The following is a 16,449-nucleotide window of genomic DNA, read 5'->3' as shown; positions in this document are numbered from 1 at the left end:
ACTGATTTGTTCTTTGGCATGCACAAATGGCCGGTCGTGCTTTAATATTGAGTCACAAACAATGGAGGATTCGTTTGATTCCGACGAAGTATCATGCGATACATCGCTATTGGCGTAATTTACTTGCACCCAAAATGAAGATAAAGAAGAAGCAGGAGATGAAAAATAAGAAGAACAACAAGAATTTTCCTAATCTTTGAAAATTTCCGTTATTTTGCAATAGTTTTACATTAAACAGGATCACAACTGACCCGTGGAGTAGGCCTACTGGGGAAACCACGTTAAAAAACGCGCTAAGTACAGTACCTCGTAGGTGGCGTGGAAACATGTGCATATTATGACGATAACAACTTTTATAACTTTTTGAATCGTTATATCTCAGAAACGGTGGCTCGTAAGAAAAATAGTATTGATACAATTTTTATAGATAATTTTATTATCTACAATTTTTGTCTGAGGTACTTTTATGACAAAACTTACCGTTTTGCTGAAAATCTCGAAAAACTCATTTTTTGGACCTTTGACCATGAATAATTTTTTTTCCTTACACGGGATTGATGGGGAACTTCTTGACATTGTTTATAATTATGTTTTGAACAATTTCATAGAAATTCAGCTTGTTGGGACTTTATGTAACTTCACTCTCATTTTTTGGTCTAAATTGACCTGACTAATGTTCCATTGTAATGAAGACTGATTGATGTTCATAATTCAGATTATTTCGTTACTAGGCAAGGCAGAGCAAATTTATTTTTATTAATACGTCAATGTCAAATTGCATTGATTTGTTGATTGAAAAGTTTTTGTTTAGATACACATTTTTTGTAAAATTTGAAATAAATCGTTAAATGTTTTATATTACGATTTATTTTTAATTCCGTATATTCACCTTCATAAATAGACTAGGTTCTATTACATTATTCGTATCATGAAACTTCCTCTTTCTACCTTTGTACCTACATGTTCACACCAGCCTGTGCATCTGAGCTTACCTGTTTATACATACTTACCTGTCCAACTCCTGACTTACCTGTCCACACCAGCTTGTACCTCTGAGCTTGGGCTCACTGAATTTTAGCCCCACTGAATTTTTCTTTTTTTTATGTTTTCACTTTTTTTTTAATCATTAGTTCCTTGTTTGTTTTTTATTGTTCTAAAATTCTAATTGTTTGATCGTCATTTATTTATTTCTAATTAACTAAATAAATTTTGATCCTCAATTTATCCCCTCTCACCATAAACTTTTTGTTTTATTATTAAAATAATTTTTTTCTTATTGATTATCGTTTGTTCGATCATTTTTAACGTTTGTTCGATCATAAATTGGCTTTTATTATTAATTATTCCATTTTTTTAATCAGAAAATTGTCATTGTCACTTGTGTTTTGGTTCTTTAGAAAAAGCTTTAGAATTCCACGTTGTTATTTATAATATTCCGTGTCACATTTGTAAGACTGGAAAACAAACATGCCGTGGCAGAACTTACTCAAACAGTATATAGGTTTTTTGTGATTATTGATAAAAGTCTATGGTGAGGGGGGCCAAATTTAGGATCAAATTTTTTTTTAATTAATTATATGTAAATAAATGATGAACAAACAATTTGAATGTTAGAACAATAAAAAACAAACAAGGAACCAATGATTAAAAAAAAAAGTGAAAAAAAAAAATTAAGTGGGGCAAATTCAGTGAGCACTGAGCTTACCTGTTTATATATACAAACTTAACTGTCGCTCGTCAAAAATGATCATATTGTTTTTTAAGATTTTGTAGACAACCAAAGTGAAAATAACTACGCTCTACGTAGGAATTGTTTTTTTTGTATGCTAACTCTTAAATATTTATTATCTGTGCCTGGAGTCATTATAAGCCCTTATATAGTTGGAAGCCTCTTGGCTGATAAGTTGGATACAATAAATCAAAAACAGTATTCGGAACCAATCTGAATTCAATAGCAGATGGATGTAATTTAGTTGTTATAATCATTATGATATATGCAGAGCATTATACGGAATTGATTTAAACATACATTCGGCTGGAGGCGGGAATGTGCATGCAGTGTTTAGTAGATATACGCAGGTATTCAGTGTGCAAGAAAGCTTTAAGAGTAAACGGACGCACAAATTCAGCTAGAAATATTTAATTTGAATATCACCATTTAACGTATAAATGAAATTTGACGTCGACTACTGGTATGATGCTGATTAAAACACCTTATATACGCATTGAAAACATTAATAATCTCACTACATTCAGTGGACGCCGCAGGGTGGTAGTTTGGAAAGACGCAAGAAGTCCTTCGCGATTTATATATATATATATATATAAATATATATATATATATATATATATATATATATATATATATATATATATATATATATATATATATATATATATATATATATATATATATATATATATATATATATATATATATATATATATATATATATATATATATATATATATATATATATATATATATATATATATATATATATATATATATAAAGAATAACAGATTAAGAAATATACATAGATTAAGAATAACAAATGAAAGATACGTTTTAACTTAATATTTTATAAAGTTTCGTAATCCGTATTTTTTTCTAAATTATATTTATTATGACCAATTTAATTCAATTATGCTCCATTTTTATAAATGTTTATACTATTTAATAATTTTTATGTGACGAAGGAAGTAACGTTCGTCATTTGATTGTAAGAGAGATCTTATCAATAAAAAAAAAAAGTTGTCACTTTGCGTAAATATATAAAAAATAGAGGTTTCTTTGTTTAATAATCGATAGGCAGACATTTGACCACAATCCCACCTGATGGGAAGCGAAGATGTGTTCTACCGTCAGACTGGCTTTATTGTTTATGACAATTTCAATAAAATACCATGATGACGTTAGATCGAAGGTAGCTGTGACCAATTCAATATGTATTCTTTGTTAAGTTAACATGCAATAGTCTTGCACGTTACACGTAAAAAATTGAAATCACTTTCGTTGTAGGAATTAATATAATTGAAGCGAACACGCAGGAATACTTCAAGTGTGACGGTAATTAGAATCTCGAGATTGAGATGATGTGCTCTTTGTTTAATTACCTCGTGTTGTGTTATATTAATTTGTTAATTACTCGAAATGTCATATGTGTATTCAAAGCTTTCAATCAAGTAAATAATTATAAACTAGCTTTCGCACGGGCTAAATACGAGAAGTACATGTTATTTGTTATGCATATTGACCTTTTTCTTGAATTATTCTATCTATAATAAAAACATCAAAATATATACATACAGACACGGGGAGCTTGCTTTATACTATGTAGTAAAGATTACTTGTCCGGATTATGTTAGAGTTGTTGGTTATTTTGCTTATATTTGAAGGCATAATATATTCTAGCTGTTGCCCGCAGTTTTTTCTGTGCGTTCCTAATAAATTTATCTCCTTGGGGGTGGATTTTATCAAAATAATTATAACATCTATCTGCATGCCAAATTTCAGTCCGATCCGCCCAGTGGTTCGGGCTGTGCGTTGATAGATCTCTATGTCAGTCAGTCAGTCACCTGTGAGTCTTATATACATAGATACGTTTTTATCAACGTTAATTTTCAGTATGTTTTCTTCAAATCTGGGTAAATTATAAATATAAATAATAATAAAAAAGCTGTAGTAAATTTAACAAATAAAAACTCAATGTTATTGGTCAGTTTTGTATCCGTTATACGAAATGGTTAGTTAGTTATGAATAACCGATACAACGTTATTTGTTTAATTGAATATTAAGTCGAACAACCTCTTCTTTGTCAGAAAAAAATTAATGAATATGTTAATAAGTATTAATCTTTTATATATACGCTTATAACACGCTTAATCTAGTTTTTTTTTGTGTATATTACTTATATTTTATATACATTAAAACAATGTAGTCTGGTAGCTCTGATTAATTCCAACTTAATCTAGATTTACTGGTCAGTCACGATTACAATCCAATTTAATTTATTTACGAACATAATTATCATCGTCACATTTTGAATATGGACAGAGGTATTTTAATATATGTACGTAAAATTTAATTGTAAAATGTAAAACTTATTGTATGTAAGAAATCTCAATACACGTTTGTTAAAATGTTTTTTTTAGCTTGTTTATCTTTGACTAAAAATTAATTGACGCAATAACGGGTTATGGTCCTTAAATCTTTGTTCAATTTGCCACAGATAACATATTACTATACAAGAATTTACCGAGTTATCCTATTTACCATAAAATAGCATTGAAAGGTGTAAATGCCTGTTTAAAAATGTAAATTCGTTTCAACCCGTCATAAATAATTTAAGCCATTGAATAAAAATAATTTAGGCACAGTGATTTTCACCGTTACAAGCGAAAACATCGAGAAAGCGAATTTATAGGTCAGAAAAGAGAAAAAAGCAACATTATTTATCGAAGATGGTCAAAGCATTGTCAAGTGCGACACCTCTTATATTTTTTATTGTGAGATAAACTTTCATATTTCCATATACGGTTTAAGGAAGTTTGGAAAAATGTAAGAATGTTTATTATAATTTATTTCAATGTATTGTAAACAGAGTTGCCACCCGTACTTTATAACAAACTAGCTGCGCCCCGCGATTTCACTCGCGTAAGTCCGAATCCCGTAGGAATATCGGGATAAAAAGTTGCCTATATGTTATTACAGCTATCCAGCTGTCTACGTAGCAAATTTCATTGCAATCGGTTCAGCAGTTTTTGCGTGAAAGAGCAACAAACACACACACATCCTTACAAACTTTCGCATTTATAATATTATAGTAGGATTATTGTATGTTATTTCAGGCAATTGTACTCAGGATTTTATGAGGACTATGAATACACGAAGTACTTTATTTACATGAAACAAAAATAAGAAGACTTCTTATAATTTTTTGATTTGTTTAAACAAAATTGATGTTTTAAAGTTATAATGTAATAAGGAAAATAAATTTTACTTTATTTTAATACTTTTTCTTTCGCACTTATTTAATCACCAATGGACTTTAATCGTCAAAAAAGGTGGCAACCCTAATAACAAATCAAAAGTTTATTTAAGTGTACAAGAATAGGTTTTTATTTTTTATTTTCCAAGTCTGTCCAGAGGCTTTAATTACTAATGTTATCGATTCAATAGTCACTTTCTATAGGTGATTCGAGTGCAGTAGTCTGACCTTGTCTATTTTAATGTGATCAACATCCGTTCACTGTTACTTTTGTGATGCATTTATTTATGAAGGTATAGATTTTCGTGTTATTTCGCGAAGGTTGTTATACAGGCCCTCTTTTTTAACCTATAATTATAGGTTTGATTTCCTATTAGTCTTTTGTTGGAAGAGCATGTTTTGCAACTATTGTCTCGGATTTTATTTTTCTAAGACTTAATAATCTAGGTTTATAAACACCTATTTAGTTTAGCAGATATTCAGATCAGTAATACATATTCAAACTTATATGTACCACGGGCAAAGTCGGGGCGGATCCCAAGTTTTGTGATGAAATTTATGTTTCGATGTCATTCTGTCGTTCACAATTGCTTTGATCGTGTTAAGATGAGCAGTTTATGTATTTCTTGCCTTATAAATTGTACATGCTTTACGAGTTGTTGACTAAATTACTTTATATTAAGAAACGAAAATAAAATAAACATTATTAAAATAATAATAACAATGTATATGAAATACCACAAGGGTATATTTAATTGTAAATTATTAACATAATTTTTTCTTGTGTTTAATTTTACGCGAGTGTCTAAATTGAGGATTTAAAGACTTAAATGGATTTTAAACGCTATTTATTCACTATATTATTAACCCGACGTTTCGAACACTTTACAGTCTCCCCGTGGACTGATAATTATGATATTAATAATATAATGAATAAATCGCGATTAAATCCGTCAAAAAGTCTTTAATTTCTAAATCGTTATAATTTTAGTGTTTTATTTAATTTATACAGTATATCGGTATTTGTTTCGATTGATGTTTAGTTATTATCCCAATAGCAATGGAACAAGTCGTCGAGTCCTTGAGCTGGTGGAGAAAGCCGAAACAGGTCTAAATTATTTAAGATATTTAGCACGTGACCGACTTAATTGGTGTATAACGATTCGATAGATAATTAATTATTAATCAATATCTATACTAAGATTATAAAGCGGAAAGATTTGTATATATGTAATGTTTTTACGCAAAAGCTAAAAAAAGCTTCACCGAGTGACACAGAGTAGCCATATATGTACCATGGGCGAACCCGGGGCGAACAGCTAGCATCTTGGTGGTATCCTACCGCATTTACATTTCTTTAGATATAATACAAATATGTTAAATTGTAACGTATTAACTGTCTAGAAAATATAACTTAAAAACACAATACAATATAATTACATAAATAACATATTTATATCTAAAAATACGCATACAATTTTATATTCTATTTAATTTTTATAGGTACTATAATAATTGAAATACCTATGTACAATGCCTATGTATTATCTTAATATAACTAGCCAGGGATACTTAAAACAACATCTGTGTCAATAGAACTACACTTTGACATATTTCAGTAACAGGATTAACAGTTTTGTCCATTATATAACCGGTCCTGCCAGCCAAGTTAACAACGGTAACGATATGTCGAGATTGACCTTCAAAATGGCGGAATTTGGCGGCAAATGTGTTGTTTGCGAAATTTTGGTCTATTTTAACGTATTAGTTTCACCTGTTTGTATGTAACTGCTGGTACCGAACCGGGTCATTTAGACTCGATTTTAAACCACTTTAAACTGACAGATTGATTGAAACTTTGTATGCTTTTCCAGGATCGGCAACAAAGCAATAATTTTATGAGTTATCTCATTATACAGATTAGGATCGCCAAAATATATTCTACATAAAAGCATTTGAGACAATTTACTTGTTTCTCAAATTCTCTCTCTTTAATTGATTTTTCAATTTATCTGCACTTGTGGATAACATCACTACTGCTTAAAACGGTGAAGGAAAACATTGTGAGGAAATCGGCATGTTCAAGAATCAAAAGTTCGACGACATGTGACATCTACCAACCCGCACTTGGCCAGCATGGTGAATTATGTCTAGAACCCTCATAGGCTGTGTCCCAGCAGTGGGATAATATATGGGCTGATGATAATGATGACTTGTTTCTATCATTAAATCGTGTTTTTTTACTCTATTTTTTATACTAGCGGTCTGCTGGTTCACTCGTGATACGTCTTCTCTCAAACTTTCCTTGTGCCATTTAAGAAAAAAAAAATACTTGACTTCTACGCTTAGCAACATTTGGCGAAACATTTTCATACAATAAACATAGAATAAGTAGTGTTAAAAATTATAAAACTCGTTAAACAATGGTAAAGGATTTTGAGTTCAGTCTAATAGTTTAGAGTTGGAGAATCAAGAGAGTGGCGGACTGTGAGCGGATCTATTTGCAAGGAAGTATGGCAGAAAGGGTTCTATTCTCTCGATCAAATATTTATCGCTTAGTTTCAACGACATGCTACAATAAAACCAATCGCATTTTTAAACATAATTACATATCTTATTAAAATCAAATTTACATACGTCGATGTCGTTGAATAACACACACATGTAACGTTTTTATAACAAAAAAATTACATGCATTGACAGTGTCCATTCTGTATTGATAGTACATTCATGAACATTAAATTTTAAATGATTACTTGATCGTGTATCGAAACCGGTTGTGAATTGTTAACGCGCCATAACTGAATTTATATTATTATATTTTTGATTATATTATACTTATTTTCATGAGTCTTTAATTATTTAGAAGCGTTTTCCCGAATCAAAATTGGCTACATATTAATCATATCATAGTTAAATTGCAAGCAGCATATTTTTGAGTAAAGTTTTACGCCTTGATTGCTGCACCGGTTTTAATGACATACTGTATATTTATGATTCAAAAGTCACGACATAGGCCTAAGATATTGTATGTATAAACTTAATAATATAAGAGCACATATTCTAATAATGCTAAAATGCATATATAATTTTTATGCATAAATTGGGTAAAAATGCCTAGGTTTAGTGAAAACAAATCTTTCTATGGGGCCCTGGGGAAGAGGCCAGGCTTAGGTTATGCTAGTCTCCCACCACATTAATCAACTACCGATTTAATTCTCTGGGGTACGTCGTGACTAACGCTATAACGGGGCCATGGATGTTAGACCTCACCAATCCCAAACAACATTTTCTAATACATCGTGCACAGAATGCCACAGTGTCAAATTAGAAGAGACACTTGTAACGGACTCAATAAGGGCTAAGTTAGTTCTCGATTGTTGGAATGGTACATTAACTGGAAGAAATTACATCACAGTGCACCGCGTCAGGCCGTTAAGCGAGATTCGTATGGACTATCCGTTCATACGGATTGTTAAGAATAATAAATTTAATATTTAAAACAACGTATAAGTACGGAAAGGAGTTAAATTGTTCTTGTCCTTTTCATTTACTCGATAGTTACATTTACAAAAAAAAAAAACGCAAATTGGCGCCAAAACTCCTTTTTTTAATCTGTACCAACGTTATCCAACAACCTTATCAATCGCCGCTTCAAATTTGCTCTGACTTTTTATAAACCATGCATAGATAAAAGTATTCGTCTGTAGTTACCAGTAAAGATGTTCTTCTAAATCCATTAGCGTCTCCATGTATCTAGTGTTAACCGGTACTTACTGTGCGATGGGCCGGCCAACCACCAAACCGGTCGACTTGCTCACCCCGTGGTATACTTTATACCTGTCTCCATCAACAGATATGGCTTAATCTGTCTCTGCTATAGACGATAGAAAGTCTGCACAGCCTATCTTTTGTTTACTGCGTTTATTCAAGCAAACGCTGAAAGTTCTGAAATCAAATGTGAGGATTAAAACATTCCCAAATCGATTGGGAAACTGCAGTATTAAAATAATGTACTTCTTTTTATTTATGTATTTGTCTTTCTATTATTTATATTTACTGTTATTTATTACTAAAAATAAGTCGATAACATCTAGAATAATGTTTCTAAAAGTAGGTATTATTCATTTCAATGCACTTCTATTAATTAAATGTCATGTGTTCATCATTATCAAACTCCTCCGAAATGGCTTGGCCGATGTGAAAGAAAATATGACGGGAAGCTTTATTACTGGGAATAGACGCAAACTATCCTAGCTCTAAGTGAAAAGTGTGTCTTGACAGGACATTTACATGGAAAGATTAAATAGGCGCTGCACTATAAATAATACGCTACTCATACTCATATATCTTATTCATGATGAATGACTCAAAAACACGTGCTTCATTGTAACAAGGACATATCAGGTCCATACCATAACTTTGTAGTTGCTTCAATACATGTTCCTAAAACATTAACACGCAGCAGAAGTTTTTCAACTAAAGTACTTGTAAAGAATACAAATTCCACGAGCTAGTCGCAGTAAAACTTTACTCCAATTATTTTCCGAACTCAAACTAAGAGTCATTAATATTAACATCTACTTTGCGAAGTGCTTTAACTTAATTGTAGTCTCGATTCGCTTAACATGGGACAGTACTTAAACTTTAGAAAAGAATAACACGGAATAATAAATTATAAAATGTTTGATTTATAAAATTCGAGTGAGGTTTATAGGTAGGTGAATCCATACTGTTATTACAATTTTTATTATAAATGCGAAAGTTTTCTTTACGTGATTTTAGAATATCAAATAGGCTGCTTTTTCCTACAGTGAAACATGTCATTCTTATAGGAATTTCTGTTGAGTGCAGGACAGAAAGCAAGTATATAAAATATTACATATTTGTGGTAGATAATATTGCCGATTGTTTTATTTTTTGGTCTTCCTCATTATGGAATAGTAAATGTCAATTTGTATAAATTCGATTAAATAATTATGTTCCGCTTTTAATAGCAATGTAGCTATTGTAATTTCATAAAGGCCAATTCTTATTCTTCAGCTTGTATCTTTTTAGAACCTATTTATAGCTGCATAAAGATCAAATTTTAGCACGCATTTAGCATTTAGGTCTATCATTCAACCATGAGATATTCGAGTATTAGTAACCACAAAGTCATCATGTCAAGTGCTTACTTTTCGTCGATTGGTAAGAGTAACGAACCATCGAAATTTCTAGAAATCACGCTTTCACAAGGATGATTCTTGAATTCAAATGCTTTATTACAGACAGCGTGTTCCCATTTTTAATGACATGACTAGCTGTATTCCGATATCATCTAGGTGAATAAACGAAGATTTAAAGTTTCAATTGAATGGACGAAGAAAGCCATTAAAAAGTTAATTATGATTAATTATATTTTTTACAATATGGCTGCTCCGCTTCCATGGTCATTACAATTAATATAATATGGATAAATATAATATCGTTTTATCTATAGGTACGCGAGTATGCATTGAAGAGTTAACTTAATTTAATTTAATCCCGCAACTCTCCAGGTTGCGAGGATGCTCATGGGTTGCGTCAATCGCCGCTTACCGGTGACGCGCCTGCTCGTTTGCCCGCTATTATATATAAAAAAAAAATTACTTAACTAAAGCTTCATGTTCCCACATATGCATTATTTGTCTAAAATCTAGTTTATGTATACTTTATACAATTTTATGGTAAATTTAATATCTATAGATACTGTGCAGGGAATGAGATCCCTAGGTAGATAGTTGTGATTTTTCTTATTGTACAATTAGTACAAATGACGTTAGATAATGATTAAAATCTATATCCACATACAAAAACAGCCTCGTTTATAATACACAAATAAAACTGAGGGACTGGTGAGTTGACTTGTATAAAACATTTTACATTATTAGTTACATAAAAACAACAACAATTAAAAATAAGATAGAAGAAAGTAATAAAAAATTTCATTACGCACATTAAAGAAAATCGGAGGTAGTTCACCTCAGTTAAAAAGCAATTCATACAATTACTGATAATGAAATAGTGAAGCCGAATAATAGAATTTGGAAATGCAAAAAGAAAAAAGCTAAATCCCACTTCAGTTCCACAGTGAAAGTGATTTGTATTGATTTCGTTCGTTTATCACTAGCCTAGCGTATTTGTTGTGTTTAGAGCTAAATTTTATTTGTATGATAGATTTAATCTCATCTCTGAAATAAGAAGATATTTACAGGTAAAAGATGAATCATTAAACGTCCCCACTTAATCTTTTTATTACATATTTGAATATAATCTAATGCTGGTTAACCACATTCTGTCGTCAAATCAAATGTAAAAAAAGGATCACTATCACATAATATAAAACGAAGTCGCTGTCTCTGTCCCTATGCCCCTATATATGCTTAAATCGTTAAATCCTTGTATTTCCAATTTTCCTGATATCCTGCATACTTATATAATAAATACGACAGTCTCTTTGTCTGTCAGGACTAATCATAACAATGAGTTAGATGTTTTGAATGAAAATAGTAGAGGACCCAGGATGAAACTTAAGCTTTTTTTTTTTTTTATGTCACAATCGGCAGTGGAGCTGGTGGGACGCCTGATGGTAAGCGCTACCACCGCCCATGAACATTTGTAGAGGCGTAAAGTCGATTACAGACCTTACGCCTCTACAAATGAATTGCCGACTTTAAATTGGGAAGGGATTAAGAAAGGATTGGCGAGAGGAATAAAGGAAAGGACTGGGAAGGGGAAGGAAAAGGATATGGGCCTCCGGTTTCCTACTCACCGAACGAAACACAGCAGAATGCTATTTCACGCCGGTCTTCTGTGGGTGTGTGGTACTTCCCCTGTGCGAGCTGGCTCAATTCGTGCCGAAGCGTGCTCGACTACCACGTACAAAAAATAATATTTTTTTCAACATTCAACTCTTAAGAGCGTCGAAATTGGAGAAATAGGGGTATAGCTAGTAAATAGATAAAACAACATATGTGTAAATGGAAAATTTTTTAGAATTGTTGAATTTTAATCAAACTTTGATAGAAAGAAGTCTCATTTATTTGTAAAAAGCTAGCAGCATAAGCCAAAAGAGCCTCGATTTAATACCAATACAGTATTAAGTGAACGACAGTAAACAATTTTATTTCAAGTTGTTTGCGATACTTATACGAGCAATAGATGCGGCGTGTTTGATCGGTAAACACTGCTATTTGCAGAATTTTATATTAAATTGTCGATATTTGAAGTATCTAATAATAAATTGATATTTTGTTTAGTGTTTTCATAGTTTATATTGCTATTTAATAATATTTATATAAAAATTGTGGGGGTAGAAGATTTAATGAAGTATTTACGAAGTAAAGTAATTTTGGAGGCGGTAAAGGTTTTAGGTAAAAACGTATACCTAAATCACCTTCAAATTGTGAGAACTGGACCAAATTTTATAGGACCACATTGCAGGCACCAGCTCTCAAATACAAAAAGAATCATAAAATTCTGTCTAATTAAGAACCTCCTCCTTTTTTTGAAGTCGGTTGAAAAATTTAACCACATTGAAATTGTCAAAACAAGACCACATTCATATGGTATTTAATCCCATATCTTACCAGCTTTTGATACCAGCTTTTTACTTTTAATAACAAAATATCAACACAATTGGGTCTCGTAGTCGAAAATTCTGAAGTAATAAAGTAAAAAAACCTCCTCGGTTGGTAGGTACAAAATCAAAGGGTTTATCTAAATAAGAAACTTTCCTACAATTCCGCCTTATTATTTTTAATTGATAGATCATCCGTGATAACTCCGACTAGGTCAAAGGAACCAGTCGGTCGACATGCTTTCTTCAAGCGCATCTATGAGTCATGCGGTTTTTCCATCAATTGCTTCTCAGAAAATAGGGCTTTACGGTGATTTTACTTTGCTGTATAAAATATATATAATGTATATGTGTAATTATATAGTTGGAAACTAGCTCCAGATGTGCCTGGCATAAGCTGAACCAGATCTACGGATACTGTGTTATTGCAAGTCTTTATCTTTCATTCTTATATGTATTACCTATTTATTTTTTAGCCTATTTTCGTAAGTTTTTTGTTGAATAACGGGAAACAATTAAATTCGTATAGAATTACCCTTATTCTGCAGACAAAACTTGGGTGTTTTTTATCGAGTAGTGGGACAATGTAGGAATATAAATAAGGAGTAAATGAGATAGACTGCACACAATAAATTATGATTTCTTCACATTTGCTACGACTATGCGCCACATTGTCACCTCAAAAAAAAATTTTTCTTTCGTTCTATAATCTATGTTATGCTTTATGTTGGGCTACTTTTAACAAGATTTAATTGCTTGACATGTATTTTAGTATGTACTCATAAAGACTCGATTTTGGCCCGCATTAAACGGAGAGATTTCATTCAAACTTCGTACACGTAACAAACAAGAATGGGTAGCAATACAATGAAATAATTGTGTTTATTTTATCATCCTGAAGATCGCCATTACATTGTTAAAGCGTAATATTCTCCTTTTAAACGTATTTTATTATATAAATTCTTTATTATTTTGCCGGAGGCCTATTTCCTTCTCCTCGCCCTTCCCAGTCCATATCTTCTTTCCAGTCATCAATCCATTCCTTATCCTTTAAAAGCGGGCAGCGCATTCTCAGAGGTCCAAGCCTCTGTGTATGTTCATGGGCGGTGGTGATCGTTTATCATCAGGCGAACCACCAGCTCAGTTGCCGACTATGACATGAAAAAAAAAATTGTCTACGGATGGATAAAAAATAATAGACTACGATAATCAAGAAGACTTATTTTGCTTATTAATCTACTAACGATCTACAGATCACTTACGAGAAAAAAGTAATGTCTACTCACGTTCTTAATTAACTTTTTGTGTATTGTTTGCCGTGGCCGGTGGGCTATATTACATCTGGTAAATGTAATAACGAAATTGTATTAGGCTCTCTTCAAACACAAGGTTGGAAATAATCTTGATTTCAACCTACTTCGAAAAAAACAGTGCCTTAGCTTCTTTTTAGGTTTTTATGTGACATTAACGTGTAATGATTTTGAAGTAAAATTTGATTTCTTCGAAATTATTCAAATTGTAAGGTAGGTATATATTTATTGGATACTATACAAGTACGTTTATGATTGATAAAATTATGATCGGATTGTGATATGCCTTTTGTTTTAATGTAAATTTTAATGTGGAGAGGGAAGGTGCGACAGGTGTGTGCGGAGAAGGTGCGACACCTTCACAAAGATAGGTGAAAAATATTAGCATGTGTTTTGTACGTTGAGTAGGGGAACGAAAGGCCCGTTTGCTTTAACACAACATACCCAAATTTCTTAATACCGTCATCATTCGTTTCCTTATCCCTATCCCTGAAAAGCAAAAAACGCATTTCCAGAGACCCATCCTCTGTAAATGTTCATGGGCGGTGATCAAGAGTCGAATCAAGCGAATCACCAGCTTAGTTACCTGCTGTAACAGAAATAATTATTTTTTAACAAAAACGTAGAACCGTCAAATTGTGAGAAATATACCAAATTTAAATGGGCCCACAAGGCAGGCACAAGCTTTCAAATAAAAAAAGAATCGTAAAATCGATTCACCCAGTTAAAAGTTATGAGGTAACAGACACAACCTCATCCTTTTTTCAAGTTGGTTGAAAGAAAAACAGCTTTAAACGAATTTTGTGTCTTATCATTACTTTAATATATATAAATATGTTTACTTAAAGGTAAACATATTAATATTTACGCAAATTGTTATATCGCATTTTATTATCAGGCGAAACCATTTGGCGTTTCAAGTAAAATTCTGACACATTGTCATTGTATTCATTAATTATAATATAAATTCGAAAATAGGAAAGTCCACTTAAAATCTGATTCAGTATATAAAGGAACAAAATCATTCACTAAATCCTCTTTGAAGCATCTTACTTGATAAAAAAGATACTTTAAATGAACACAAAAACCAGATCCGTCTTAAATGAAGTACAAAAGAACTTTTTGTGAATTAACAACGCAAAAACTTTTAACTTTCGTTTACGATTAACTAGCTTTTGCCGGCGGCTTTGCACGCTTTATATTCGGAAAAGTTTAATAGATATTATTCATATAAACCTTTCTCTTGAATCACTCTATTAAAAAAAATCGTGAAAATCCGTTCTGTAATTTCTAAACATCATCTAAACATACATACAGACGCGGGTAGTGATATGATTATATAGCGAACTGAGAGAATATAAGTTGAAAGTTGAGAGAATGAGAGTTTGCTCTTTTTTTTGTACGCTTTTTTGTATATGTACGTGATCCCTGAGGCTACAATAGAGACTGTAAATATACTACGGGCAAAGCCGCGACTGAACGCTAGTCGTCTCAAGATTATGGGTGAAAAAACATTTTCATTACCTACGTTAGAAATTGTTTTTAAAAACAATTTTCAAGCCATGTAAATCTTTACCATTAATTTAAAAGAAATATACGTTATTAATTCTGCTACTTCACAAATTTATAAAGTCATATCATGTCATGTCTTTCTTATTAACTGGCCGCAAACAGGTTGTTTTCCGAAACATGACACACTAACTACAGTCTATGAAGCGCGTAAACGTGTTATATATATATATCATAAAAACTCATCAGATAGCGATCTGGTTTAATGTGGTTTAACTAGCTGATAAACCGGAATAAACTGGTTATTGGTGGGTGGATTACGGTCACGACGGCTAATCTGAATGGAGATTAACCAACATTGCAGACACTCTTGTTAGTTTTCGCGAATTATCACTGGTATTTGTGGGCATTCGTGGCATGTATGTGCATATGCAGATCTAACTTCCTTTTCGTATTTGTGGACAAGCAAATTGAAAGGATATTTATTTTCATATGAAAAATAACATCTAGTACCATATGTTTGCATCTATTAGGAGCTAAGGAAAAAGTTCTCTACCCCTCTCTATTGGAAAAAAACTTGAATGACCACAATTATTGATACAATTTTTATTTTTTAAGATGGAGCAAGCAGTTGGGCCACCTGATGTTTATGTTACAACACTATCTAATGATTTATATTTATCTGCCAGGAGTGTTCACGCTCGGCAAGGTGCTGAACTTCTTCCCAGTGGGAGGAGAGCGCGAGTGTGCCAGTACTCATCCAGTGGCGCGGTCTGGCATCTGTTTGAATCCTTACGACTGTCGCCAGCGGGACGGAGCCGCGGCCGGCGACTGCGCGCATGGGTTGGGCGTGTGCTGTGTTTGTGAGTGAATCCTTACTACTATTATGTACTATCACTGTCATTGTCACTGTCACTGTCTTTTTCACAACACTGTAACTCTCACTGTGACTTTCATTGTCATAGCACTGTGACTGTCACTGTCATAGCACTGTGACTGTCACTGTTACTTACGCTGTCACCGTTACTGCTAATTTT

At 32.2% G+C, this 16,449-nt stretch overlaps 1 protein-coding gene across 2 annotated transcripts in view; it reads left to right on the top strand.

Annotated features, from left to right (window-relative positions):
* The window catches only part of LOC119840063, a 33,314-nt gene that overhangs the window by 5,916 nt on the left and 10,949 nt on the right, over positions 1 to 16,449 (top strand). For both annotated transcript variants that reach the window (XM_038366566.1, XM_038366564.1), the window contains exon 2: positions 16,102 to 16,275. In XM_038366566.1, coding sequence (XP_038222494.1) covers positions 16,102 to 16,275 — 174 coding nt within the window. The remainder of the gene's footprint in view (positions 1 to 16,101; positions 16,276 to 16,449) is intronic.

Source organism: Zerene cesonia, chromosome 5 (genome assembly GCF_012273895.1).
Source record: "Zerene cesonia ecotype Mississippi chromosome 5, Zerene_cesonia_1.1, whole genome shotgun sequence".
NCBI classification, from domain to species: Eukaryota; Metazoa; Arthropoda; class Insecta; order Lepidoptera; family Pieridae; genus Zerene; species Zerene cesonia.
The sequence above is the reverse complement of the archived record's forward strand: the minus strand, read 5'-3'. Positions and strand labels throughout refer to the sequence as shown.